Below are 13,895 nucleotides of genomic sequence, written 5' to 3'. Positions count from 1 at the left end.
TATTCTTCTTTGTTTTAAAATGTTTTAACAACTGTAAATCACCCAGAGACTCTGGGAGTCAGGCGGCATATAAATTTAATAAATTATTATTAATTAGCAAATAGGAAAAGAAATCTGTGTAAAAATGATGCAAAGAATTTCCACAATAATTCTTTGCTGTTAGCTTTGTAAGAGTCTGAAGCAGCATAGTAGTTTGAATTTTCCCTTTGATTAATTCCCTCATTTCGTACTCTTTCTTTAGCCATGGTCTCAAGTTTACAAGTTAGACTTTACAATACCCCGTCCTCCCCCCCCCCCAAAAAAACCAACATACAGGATTACTTAGCTGTACTGAGGGATACACAGACATACATGTGCTTACCTATTCAAACACACTACACATGCATACCTATATACATATGCTTATTCACAGAAGCATGTATTTCACACATATATAATCATATTGCACAAATATGTTTAGTGTAGTAATTAAAGAGTAGAAACCAGTAAACTCTGAGTTCTACTCCCACCTAAGTCACAAAGCCAGCTGGGTGACTCTCTCTCAGCCCCAGGGAGAAAGTACTGGCAAGCCACCTCTGAAAACTGCAGGAACTTGTCCAGGTAATCTCCAGAAGTTAAATTAACTGGGAGGGAGGGAGGGAGGGAGGGAGGGAGGAAGGAAGGAAGGAAGGAAGGAAGGAAGGAAGGAAGGAAGGAAGGAAGGAAGGAAGGAAGGAAGGAAGGAAGGAAGGAAGGAAGGAAGTTTTCTGTAAGAATGAGTCTTATCCCATATATTCCTATTATACCTTGCTGGTTTATACTATTTTGAACAAGAAACCAATGATCCGTTCCACACTCTGGCCAAAAGATAAGCAGACATGATTCCTGGAGTTTCTGCAGGCCACACTTTATATGACCAGTGGCCACCTGTGGACTGCAGGTTTTAAACGTTTATCATGGATTTTAAAAATGCCCATTTTTAAACTCCAATTCTTCCCACTGGATATTCAGTCCCAATTCATTTCCAGTATTAGCTTATCTAGTCCTAATGTCAGGCTGCCTTAGACATAATTTTAATTTAGCTGATTTGTGTGTGTGTGTGTGTGTGTGTTTTAAATGATGCTTCTTTTTCATGTTATAGCTGACATGAGTGTTATGCATAGCAACTCTCAACCTTTGAATTGGCTCTTTATCAATGGCAAAGAAAGATCAGAAAAATGGTCTTAAGAAACTGAGTTATAATAATTTGTACAAAATTGTAACTATTATTTTGAAATTGAAGATGAGTAGGAAAATGCTGCTTTTATTTATTTTTATTTTTCTGATTTGATTCTTATACATTTATGTTAATTCATTAGATTGTTAATATAGATTTTATTTCTTATTTGAACTATCTGAATTGTATTCATAAATTTTGTGTTTTTTCTTTTTAAAGTTCAAGAAAATTAATAACATATTATAAAAATAAGAAAATATTTCTTTCTATAGAATTCTGTGAATTGTACTCGTTTTTCTATCAAATCAAAGAGACATTAGAGCATGAAAATTATCTTAAAATGTAAACTCTGAATCCTGAGCAGCTTTTTACAGCATACAATTATGATTTCAGAATGATATAAATACATTTTGTGACAATTTTGTCAAGACCTTTAAACAGTAAACTGAGTATACAGAAGCGAGTGCAGTTTCAGAATTAATATGCTTATAACTATGCTGGACAAATAAGGCCTTGTGTTCAATTTGATAAACCCATTTCTAACCAGCTCTATCAGTTTATAAAGTCTATTTTTAATAGAGAAAGGTTAATAATTAATAGTTAAATCACAAACATTAAAAATTGCCACCTAGTAATGAAACAGTAGGTAAAATTTAGCAAATAAAATTTAGCAATTTTCAAACTGTGTGTGTCTTCAAAGATACCTTTTATTATGATTGTCTAATATGTTCTGACTTTTGGAAATGGAAAAAGAGTTTGATCTCCTGGAACTGCCTTAATAAAAATATCCTGTTAGAAGATGCCCATTTTTTGCAACTCATCAAAGTATTAAAAAAAGAAAAAAAATGACATGCTCTAGATTTGGTGTTGATCTTTTTGGAGAAAAATATGTGTTACCTTGGAGAACCACAGGAGCTACCCAAAGTGACCAGCTTAAGATTTAGCCAAATTCACAGCCCTAGTTTTTATGTTTTCATTACTATTTTTTTCCCCTCAAAGTGTTTATAATAATACCTTTTGACCGAAACAGCTCACACCCACTTTCAAATTATTTTCATTATTAAAATATTATAAGAAGCTTGGGTGGATTAATTGTAATTTATCGATTACATTTCTTTACTATTATTCCTTTTTTCTCCCTTCTGACTTCATACCTGTGCTTCTGTTTTGCCAATGCTTTGTAGTTTTAAATTTCTTCAGTTATAGGCAATGCTTTCTTCAGCAGGAAGACCTTAATGGCTGTGGTTATCACAGTCAGACTTTATCCATTGATCTTAAAATGCTATTTAAACGTCAGTGATTCTTTTGGATAATATTTGTTAGCATCATGCAGAGCAAGGAACTGATTCTCTCTAGTCCTCTGGAGACTGAAGATCAAGATTTCCTGCCTCATTGCTTAGTGCGGTGAAGGAAAAGATGGAACCTGGCTGACAGAAACATTCAATTCATGTCCTCAGTATAATATTCAATATAGTGTATCATAGCTTTAGTTGTATCTGTTCTGCTTCACCTCTGAATAGTTTCATTTTATTTGTCCACTTTAAAATATTTACAGTTTCTGAATATCAATCTTGGGCTCTATAAATCTGTTTTCCATAACAGATATGCATGTTTGTTTTCTGGTATCCTTTTAAACTCTTCCCTTCAAATTTTGTTGGGGATGGCTGATTGAACCTCCTTCAAGTCTTAGAAGGAGATCCAATAAAACCAGTTACAAGGTTGTTTCAAAAGAACTGGTAAAAGTAGTGACTTTTCCCCTCAGCTTTACCCAATTTTATAATGTTTGATTATACTATTTGTTAATAGTCTTAGTTGCTTCTAAAATAGTAACTGTGAGGTTGTATTAAAATATCTGAATTCCTCTTTCTGGCTAGGTTTCTATTGTTGCTGCATTTCTAGTTTTTCTATTCAAAATATGAAGATTGGTAAACATGTGGTACTTCCATCTTTCTCTGTAATGTGACTGCACAATTTTTTTTTTCACTGTCCTGTATTTGTTTCATATACTAAAGTCTACTTGATATGCATTTTCCATTTCTTGAAACTTCTTCCACCCTCATGATACTTGTTTTTGGTATCTGAAGCCAAAGAAGACTCAAGAAACTTTTAAATTCCTTTCAGATCTGTTTAGGTGAAATGTTTAAAACAAAGTGGTTGAAAATACTTTTGGTGCTTTGGTCTGCTTTTTGTTACAGATGTCTCCATCATTCTGCAACCATGCTGGCTGACCACTCTCCTGATGAGAAAAAGTCTAAGGGGAAGAATGCTTTCTCCTGAGCTTTAATTGAAATATGAGAAGCCAGAAATGTTGCAGACTGCTGAAGCAATGGTGTTAGTATATTATTCAGAGTTGCTGTGAGTTAGCCATACAAGTTGAATGAATGAATGAATGAATGAATGAATGAATGAATGAATGAATGAATGATTCAGTGAAAGATGGGATTCTGTCTCTCATATACAAACATATAGCATGGTCTCCTTGTTAGGGAAAAAAAAAAAAGTGAGAATCTCACTTCATTCCTGTGACTATTAAAGACAATTTTCTTATCAAACTGAATGAGAATTGCCCAAAGAAATACTGAAGACAGATTTGGTAGAGCACTACTAGAAAAAAATGTACAGCTACCAAAATTTAGTTCAGGTCTTCTCCCCTTAGCCAACCTCTGTGTTCAAGATACCAATTGCATAGGAATGTACACATAATCAGTACTTCATTTTTGTGAAGTGCAGCTTTGGAACAGATCCTGTATGTATAACAGCCAGACATGGACCCCCAGCTGCAATCCCAACCCTTCTTTCTTTGTGCTAGATTCTAAATTTCATACTTGTCAGGTTAAGAGGTGTTCCATAACCTGCCTCAATGTATTCCAGCCTCAGTGTTTGGGGGGAGGGGGGAGATATGGAAGAAATATTCAGAGTATATTAGAATTATTTGGCTGTATAATTTGAATAATAAGTAACTGCGTGGGAATGTCACTTTCTTCACATAAGAGGAACAATCTAAACATAAATTAGTATTTTGCTTCTAAGAAGGCACAGATGAATAATGATGGCTTAAAGAGTCTGATTCACAGCCTGATTTGACTTGAATTATAAAAATCTGCTGAAGAAATAGTCATTTAAATATAATATTGTGGGCCATAATTCAACACAAACTTAAGCTTACTGGACTCTCATTAATTGCAATGTGGTTACAATTAACTTTGTTAGATTGAGCTATACATTCTTCCTTTAAAGAAGTATAGTTTCCTTCATACACTGTATGTATATCTATATGAATACTTCTATTCCTCATAGGAATAAGATTTTACCACTTTTCTAAGGGACAATAGTACTTCTGGAACATGTCTGTACATTGTTTGAATGTTTTAACTTGTAAGTCACTGGGTGGGAAGGAGGGTTTTTATGGTTTTAAAAATAATTAAAAGTAATTTTAAACATAACTAACATTCTCTAAATATATACAGTATACTGCAAGAGGTGAACTTACAGTGTCATCACAGCATGTTTGTATCATTTTACTTTTTTGACTTAAAATTCTGTCATCAAAAGCTAAGAAAATATTTCAAATATTTCTTATCTTTGCTTTAGGGAACAGCCTTGGAGAACTAGAAGATGAAAATTCCAATTCCTCACTTAATTCTCTTCTATGCTAGTCTTGTTCAAAGTTTCAAGGTTGTGACCAAAAGGGGTTCAGGTAAGAAGACTGTTCTACATTTTGTCAAAATGTATGGAAATGCAATTGCATATTTATGTATATGTATTTTGTGTATGTGCGTGCATATGCACTTAAATGGTTTCAGAGCAAAAAAGTGGCTTTTTGTAGGACAAAAGGTCCTTCAACCTCTTACATTTGTTTTACACACACTTTACTAAACATAATTTATTAGAAATAACTTTCAGTGGGTTAATCAATGGCAAAGGATTAGATTCTAATTTATTCATGCTTAAAACAAACCTATAGAAATTAAAAAAAATAATAATCAGAATCCAACTGATTTTGGTGGGTCTGTTCAGTTACTAAATCTGGATACTAATCTTACAGATTATGGGTGGTTAAAAACAAAAAATCTACTGTATCTATGTTATATAGTTTTGCTGATGATGTACAGATTTTCTATTGAAGTAAAAGATTCAGTTTTGGAAATATGGCCCATAATAAACCTGAAATTTGTACATATTAGGTAGGAAGTGTTAAAAAGCATCATTATTAAATTCATATTACTATGATTGCATCTTTAGTTTTTCATGTGCTGCCTCCAAATTTTGTATTCAGTTGTTTGTTCAATTGCATGGTGGTTCTATTATTCCTTTAATATATGGATTATATATATCATAACATATGTTATATTATATAATATATGCATTAGTTAATAATGACTTAATTATTTTGTAACCAGATGTTATGATTTGGGTTAGATTCCAGTTTTTCAGCGTACTGGAATTTAGATTTATTTTTTTTTTAAAGTACAATATGTATTGTGAAAATCAGTGCTCAATTAATCTATTGTTTGAAATGGTGTTTGTAATCCATGAATTGGACTGTATATAATTCTTTACAAAGATATGGTATTATGCACAGAGGTTTTAATTATGTAAATGAGCTTAACAAGTAGGGTTTTTTTTTGGTTTTTTTGAAAATATGCTTAATTCTCAGCATGGTTTTCTAATATTCATATCAGAAAATGCTACTGAAAGAAGAGAACTTGAGATAGCTACATACTTAATTTTCATATTAATAAAGATTCATAATAGGGATTTTTCTTTTGTAGCAAATTTGCTTGTTTTTCAGGCAACTTAATTTAACCTTTAAGTTATCTTAGAGAACTGCTTTTTGAAAGAAAGTGTACTAGCAGGATTAATGTCAGCAAGTGACTCATTTATATACTTCCTGTTATGCATATAAAGGAATGCATTAAATCCAAAATATCCAAGTATTACAAATGCTAAATAAATGCTAAACATTAAGGCACCAGGCTAGAAAGCAGGAGGGTGTGCGTTCTAGGGCCACCTTAGGCATGAAAGCCAGCTGGGTGATTTTGGGCCAGTCATTCTCTTTCAGCCCTACTCACCTCACAGGGTTATTTTTGTAGGGAAAATAGGAGGAGAAAGGAGTATTAGGTATGTTCTGCACCTTGAGTTATCTATAAAAATAAGAAAGGCAGGATAAAAAATCTAAAAAAAAATCATTATTGATCATTGTTTTCATGAAATAACTCATAGGTAGTCTTGTAGGTATATAGACATAATTATATTTGGTTCAATATCTTCATGCAAGGCATTTTTTACTGTTATTTGATATTTTATTTATAAAGGATAGTTTTGAAATACAAACTGGGAAAGGATAAAACTAATATAAAATGAAGAAATCAGAGGAAAACTAAAAAAATGAATTAAATAGTATAATAGCATAATATGGTACATGTGCATTAGAAAAGTAGTATACACTCTATTAAAGGGGACGTGGTGGTGCAGCGGCTTAATGACGCTGAAAGTTGCCAGCCAGAAATGGTCGACGCTTCAGCGGTTCGAGTCCAGCCTTCGCGTTAAACAGGGTGAGCTCCTGTTTCCTCCTCAGTTCCTGTCAACCCAACAGGTCGAAAACTCACGTGAGTAGATAAATGGGTACTCTCACTCTGGTGGGAGGAAAAATGCTGGCGGCGCCTTGCAAAAAGGAGTTGGGAGCAGTTGCCGGTAAGCGCGAAAAAACTGTGCGCGCCCAAAAAGGGCGCGAAGCAACGGAAACCCCACCTCCTGCGCTAGCCAGCTGGGCTCTGCTCTAGGAAGGAGGCTCTGGCTCCAAAAAACAATTGCCTTGAAAACTGCAAGGACTCGTCCAAGCAGTCACTGCAGGGTCAGCAATGACTGAGCACAGACCAAAAAACCCCAAAAAACACTCTATTATATAAATAAACAAATATCTTAAAAACCATATACTATTTTATTCCACCTTCCACTGAATTATAGTCAACAGTATACCAAACTGAATTACCATCAGTTGTGCACTTGGAAAAAGTTTATATTGAATTATGACCAACATACATTTTAACAGGAAATTTGGCTTCAGAAATACTTCTGATTGTAATTAAGAAAATTAAGAATTTAACCAGACAGCATTAAAAAAAGAAAAATCTGCATTGTTCAGCTCATGTAACAGTGTGAGTACTTGCACATCCATGCATAGGGATGATGTGGGTTGGTCCTTCTGGCTCCCTCAAGTGGAGTTCCTTACCCTTTTCTTAGCATCTGTACCATTGAATCTGCACAGAATCCTTCTGAGAGTCTTGGTCACTGCCACCAACCACCAGCCACTCTTTCCCAGAGATAACTCCTCTCTTCACCTTTATTCAGAAAGAAAAGGGGGGGGGGAATCCTCTGCTTTCAGCAGTCTTGCTTTTCTGTAACCATATTCCCTGTTGGAATGAGATTGTGATTTCAGAAGAAATTCAAGTTACTTATAATGCAGATTACAGTTAGACAATTGAGAGTTAAATATAATGGGAAAAGAGCACAAAGGAAAATATCATAAACCCTGCAGACTTTAAGTCACAGCTCATCTTCCAAGAAATAATAAGCATCCAGCCACACAGATAGTAAAGTTAAGACAAAATAGGACTAAGGATGCAGTTCAACCCATAATATCAATTTTTAAATGATACTAATTCTAGCTCATAGTTGCCTTGACGGTGATTTCCCTCTTATTCTCAAACCCTCCTTTAAGTTGGTGTGCTGTTCCTAGCTGGTGGGAGCCATATTAAATAATAATAATAATAATAATAATAATAATAATAATAATAATAATAATTTAATTTAAAAAAAAAGATTTTCATCATAGTCTGGAAGACAAAAGAATAAAAGCCAAATGGAGCTAGTTGCCTCTTGTTTTAAAATGCTACCTGAGATAAGTGGCATTATCCCTGCTCCTGAGTAGTTGCTCATAGTTTGAGTTTCCAGACTTTGCTGATCATTGGACACTATCTAGATTGTGAGGCTTAGCTTCGATTTTTTGATATCTGAACCTCTTGGGATGTTTTTTCCCCACGTTACGCAATTCAAAAGTACAAGTAAATTTAGGCACCCAAGAATTCTTGTGTCAAAATGTCCATATTTATAAGCATCGTGTTCTAGTACTTTAAGCTAGTTGGATAGTGACTAGTTCCTTACAGATTTTTTTTGTAGAAAGTGCCTCATCAGCATGTATCGCCTAAATAAAGTAAATATAGAAGCTCCTGGAATGACACTCATTTCTTTTGCTGGAGAAACAGTCCATTAGGATGTATAGTTAATGTATAGCCAATATCCTCTTGCCTGCTTTCAGGCAAGAATGAATTAATGGAATGATTGATTAACTGATTGAATGAATAAATAAATGCTTAAAGAATGACATATATTTATGAATCCATAAATAAATCCATAAATAATACTGGCTGAATAAGTTAGGAAACCCATTGTATACTTTCAATCTCCATGGGTTCTAGAAGGTAAAAAATGAATTTTAGCTAAAATACTTACTCATACTGCCTCAAATTCTTCATGATTTCATTATTAAAATACCAGACCTATAGTATAATCTATCTCTAGCTAGCTATCTTGTATATCAGAAAGGTCCCAGCCTGGTCTTAATATTTGTATTTCTGTTCTATTTATATGGGGCTGCCCTTATCCAGAGTATAAGAGTATAGAAACTACAGCTGGTGCAGAATGCAGTGGCACAGGCAGTTATGTATGTTTATGGTAGAACACATGTTACACCTCTGCTTTGTGAGCTGCATTGGTTACCAGTCTGTTTCCGGGTCCAATTCAAGGTGCTGGTGTTGACCTTTAAAGCCCTTCATGGCATGGGACTGGGCTATTTGAGGGACTACCTCTCCCTGATTTCATCTGTCCATCCCACCAATCCAGTAGAGATGGTATGTTACAGGTTCCATCATCTAGGGCAGTGTTGTTCAAACCTGGCCACTTTAAGATGCTGGCTGGGGAATTCTGGGAGTTGAAGTCCACTCATTTTAAAGTGGCCAAGTTTGGACAACACTAATCTAGGGAGCTACATGTGGTAGGCCTTTTCTGCTCTGGTGCCTGCATTGTGAAATGTTCTTCCCCCAGAGTTGAGATCAGCCTCATCACTTCTGAGCTTTTGAAGATCCCTCAAGACTTGGTTATGCCAACAAGCATGGGGAGGCCAGGGGATGGGTGAATTAGTGAAGTGGCTCCAGTATTATTAACATCCTTCCATCTATTTTTTTTTTTTTTTAGTTCTCCTTTTATAGTTATATAATGTTTTTAGGCAATGTTTGTTTTATATATTTATTGCTTTATTGCCTGGTTGTACGCCACCCAGAGTCACTTTTTGTGAGATGGGTAGCCATATAAATTTGATTAATAAATAAATAAATAAATAATAACTTAAAGGGAAATTTATTTACCCACTTGCTGATTTCTGCATCAAATGATCATTATATTTGCCTTACTCAGATGATGAGCCAAGAGCTGGAGAAAAATGTAATGTAATGTTTATATCTATTTTTTCCTCACTTCTGTTTCATAAAAAGTGAAGTTTATATATATTTGGATAAATTTTTGTACATGATTTAATATTAAAGCTTATTGTATTGTTATTAAAAAGAGTCCATTGCCTGCTTGAACTATTGTGTTGCCTAACACATTATACTTTAGGGACAAAATGGAGATAAAATTGTGCATTCATAACTTTGTGTATTCCTAATTAAACCATAATACATATCCTAACAAAATTATAAAGTATTATGTGCAGTCTTGAGATGTAGGCAGTATCTATGGTTCCATAGGCTACTTTACTCATATTAACAGAAACTACTATTCTACATTTGCTATCCATTGCCATAAAAAATCTGGAGTCTATATCTACTACTATCCTTTTGGTGCCTTGTTAAAAATATTTCCACATCATCTTTGTGAAACAAAAGATGTGAAATTTCTAATATTGTTCCCCCCCACCACCCATGGCTGTCCATAGAAGATCAAGAGGTAAAGAAAAAAGTGGCCAGTTGTGGCTTTGTTGACTGATGAAATCAGCATTTCTATTCATAGTGGAAGTGTTACAATGCCACCGAGTACATTTGTGCTGATGGAGAATGAATGTTAGAACTGGATTTGAAAGCAGAAAACTTGTTTAGAATAACTGTTTTATTCTTATTTTTTGAACGAAATCCATTAAAATAAGACAATGTTGTAGCCGGGGGAAAAAAAGTAAGAAAACGATTCTAGAACATTTCCTTGAAGGAAATTTCACAGACGTTTTTACCTTTTAATTGCAGTAGGGAGATTTGGAACATCATCAATGTCTCTGTGGAAGAACAGTATTTCTAGCAGCACTGGAGATTTTTCATGATTGTTTTAATTGTTAACATTTATGGGGCCTCTGTTTTAGTCCCTGGCCTTGGTGATTAGGGGTGAAATAATTATATTCCCTTTGGAAAGATGATTCCTGAATTTGCATCTCTCAGTGTTCATTATTTCTACAGATTAATCATGAATATTTACTGAGAAGTTAGTTACTCAATATTCTGTAGAACATACCCTTGGAAAAGTATACCTACAATTACAGCTGTAGAGTGCATATTGGTTATTACTAATCATGTTGTGAGTGGGGCCTATTCTTGAGATTCCAAACTAGTTGTGTAAACATGTCTAGGGCTACCAGATGTGGTCAGCCAAAGTCCAGAGCATTACTAAGTGGCAAACCTTAGGATACCCTGTTGAAAAGTGATGATCTTAGTATTATGTTTAATTACAACAAAACTATTAAAAAGTTGAATGTGAAGCATGCATACAGTTAAGCAACGGAGAGGTAAGAATTAATATTGCCACTTTAAGTTTCATTATGAAGATTCTTATATGCTGCCTAGATCAGCACCATACGTTGACAGTATCATCAAAACTGGATTAACAATTGCTAGTTTCTTAAATGAGCCCAATAAATGTGGGTTTCTATATTGAACTTTTGTTTACTGTTAATGTATTGAAAGGAAACAAAGTGCTTTCTCTCTGATAATTTTCTCTGTCTATATTGTGAAACCCAAGAGTATATTTCTTCAGGTAATACATAAATCAGTGATTATTTTATTTGGATTAGCATGGGATGCTTGTTTCCCCCTTTTTTCATGTCTTTCCCTTTTCACAGATAAACTCTTCATCAATTACAGTACAAATAAATTTCTATTAATATCTTCTTCATATGTAAGACTCAATGCAGATAGTTATCTCCTTGTTTCTAATTATTTCTAAGTAAAGTTTTGTATTTAGCACTTTAGGGAAAAGCAACTTGCTTATTATTGAACTAACAACTAGCTGAACCCAACTCCAGTTACAGTTATTATGAGTTCAGAGATTTAAACTGACTGGTGAGATCTGGGGGCAGGGACCTTTTAAGGGTGAGTGGGAAAAACAGTTTCTGCTGTAGGAAAAGTTGTCCTTTTTCCAAGATCCAGACCAGGACAATCTGTGAGGTGATCCTTCTTTGAAGTGAATGCATTATGGATGCGTCTGCAATAGGCCAAGATATAAAATTATAATTGATGAAATGTGCTGGTATAGGCATGCAAAGAATCATTTGGCTTGCAAATTACTACTTCAAACTTTTTGTCAGTTTCTCATATAATACTAAAATGATCTATTTAAATAGCTTCTTAATGGCATACAAGAAAGTAGTTTTTATATTGCTTGTGAGGGTGGAACTGCATACTTAATAGATATTGTTATATTTCCTACCTAACTGACAGAACATAAAGGGGGACATTGATAGGTTTTTTTTTTTTTTTGAAGTTGCGCATTTATCAAGTTCAGAGTATGCATTCTACTCCATAGATAATATTGCCAATATTGGCCGTGCTTTCCTCTGCTCCTTCTTTCCTCTAGGTAGTGAAAGAACCTATTTTAAAAGCAGAAAGGAAACCTGTGGTGGTTCCATTAGCAAGTAGCTATGCCTCTTATTTATGTTTAGCCAACTTTATTGAAGTGAGTTCTAAATAGCTTGGCTCCCATGGTTTTTCTGAAGGTATCTTGTTGTGTAGTTCAAATTAAACTGTAAGCCAAAATAAAAACAAATGTGTTTCTTGGTGGGCACATATTTTACATCTCTACTAATTTACAAGAATTTTTTGTTAAACTCCGACATGGTAATTTCATCTTGATACATCTCAGAAAGAGTGGTTTGTTAAATGTTATTACATTCTCCTTCTGATTGAGCCACTAGGCACCTATTATAGAGAACTAGGATTTGTTGATAATGGAGAGTTGACGTACTAATCAAATGTGAAGTAGACCAGAAAAAAAGGAAAAATTAAGCAATTTCTCTTAATTCTATCTATAAGGAATGCTTAATAAAATAATTGAACACTACAATGCCATCTGGTGGTTTTGAAAAGATACTAATTAAACAAAACTAAAAGCAAGGGAAGCAATATAGGCAGGAGAGTAAAACAATATGGGGCATTTAATAAAGCCAGTCTTTTCATATTGACTAGTCAGAAGATCTTTTAACAAATTTATTTAAAATGCACGTGCCCAGTCTTAGTTTATTGCCACTATGATGGCTTAAGTGGTAATTCTTAAGGCAAAATGTTAAAGTTATATTAACCAATAGGTATTAACTGAGTCTTCCTGAATAAGAGCTTCTTCAAACAAAAACAGATTGTGTTATTGTTATAGGATTAGATATTTTGGAAAACCTTTTCTTTTATTCCATTAATTTAAATTTTTAAAAGTCAATTATCAATTATGTTTATATTGGACCTTTGCATAAAGGCTTTTTAAAATGTGGAATCCTTGGGCTTTTTAAAATCTTTGGTGTGTTTAATTTTAAAATAGTACTTTTATGTGTGTTTGGGAGAAGAGCACAGGATTTTGACTTCAAAGAAAACTGTGTGCTAGTTCTCAAATTTATCAACTGAAAAGTGTAATAAAAAATGGAGGAATGTATTGCCTTTCAGATATACTACCTATAATGGTAGCCAGTATGGTCAATTCAAAGGCATATTCTCCGGCAGTATCTGAAGGAATGAAAATTCGACACCCAGGCTTTAACCATATTATTCTAACTGTTGCTAACATGTGAGTAATACCATCCATTTTATGTTATATTATTTATTCTTCCATACAATTGCTGAGACTCTCTTTTATTATTTCTGTAGCATTACTCCTTCCCTACTATCTTGCGGCCATCAGCTCCTTCCCTTTCCATCTTTTTCTGCTTTTATCATAGCAGCTCTTTAGCTACCATGTTTTCCTGTGCTTGTGAACCTTCACAATATTCTTTGCCATCTTTCTACATCAAAAAAAAGGTAATTGGAGGCATGAGGATTAAGAGATTCATAAAAACGTTATTAATCATTGCAAATTATAATATTTTTCTTACTATTCTTGAGCAGTAAGCAAACAAATTGAAAGCAGCAGGTCTATCTCAACCAATTAATATTTTATGCCAAGACTGAAACCTTTTTTTTTTTTAACTACTTTTTAAAAATACTCATTCAGAAAGAAACACTAATGAGTAGGTCTTTTCTGAAAAACAGAAAATGTGCATGAAAATTACATAAGGAACAGTTTAGCATTTTCAGTTTGCGGTAGGTAGGGGAAAATGCTGATGTTTTTCCTCAGAGTAATTTTACTGCTATCACCTTTATGCAAAATAAGTATCTCCTATGTTTTTTACATTTGTCTTTTA

At 34.0% G+C, this 13,895-nt stretch overlaps 1 protein-coding gene across 1 annotated transcript in view; it reads left to right on the top strand.

Moving 5' to 3' along the window:
* IL1RAPL1 (interleukin 1 receptor accessory protein like 1) overlaps positions 1-13,895 on the top strand; it is a 770,120-nt gene that overhangs the window by 103,601 nt on the left and 652,624 nt on the right. Inside the window, exon 2 of the mRNA XM_088144810.1 lies at positions 4,787-4,892. Within this exon, the coding sequence (XP_088000936.1) occupies positions 4,811-4,892 (82 nt within the window). The 5' untranslated portion in view covers positions 4,787-4,810. The remainder of the gene's footprint in view (positions 1-4,786; positions 4,893-13,895) is intronic.

This window comes from Python bivittatus, unplaced genomic scaffold (assembly GCF_059951505.1).
Source record: "Python bivittatus isolate LINGU-HERP-01145 unplaced genomic scaffold, Pbiv_v1 ctg000350_np1212, whole genome shotgun sequence".
Classification (NCBI taxonomy): Eukaryota; Metazoa; Chordata; class Lepidosauria; order Squamata; family Pythonidae; genus Python; species Python bivittatus.
The sequence above is the reverse complement of the archived record's forward strand: the minus strand, read 5'-3'. Positions and strand labels throughout refer to the sequence as shown.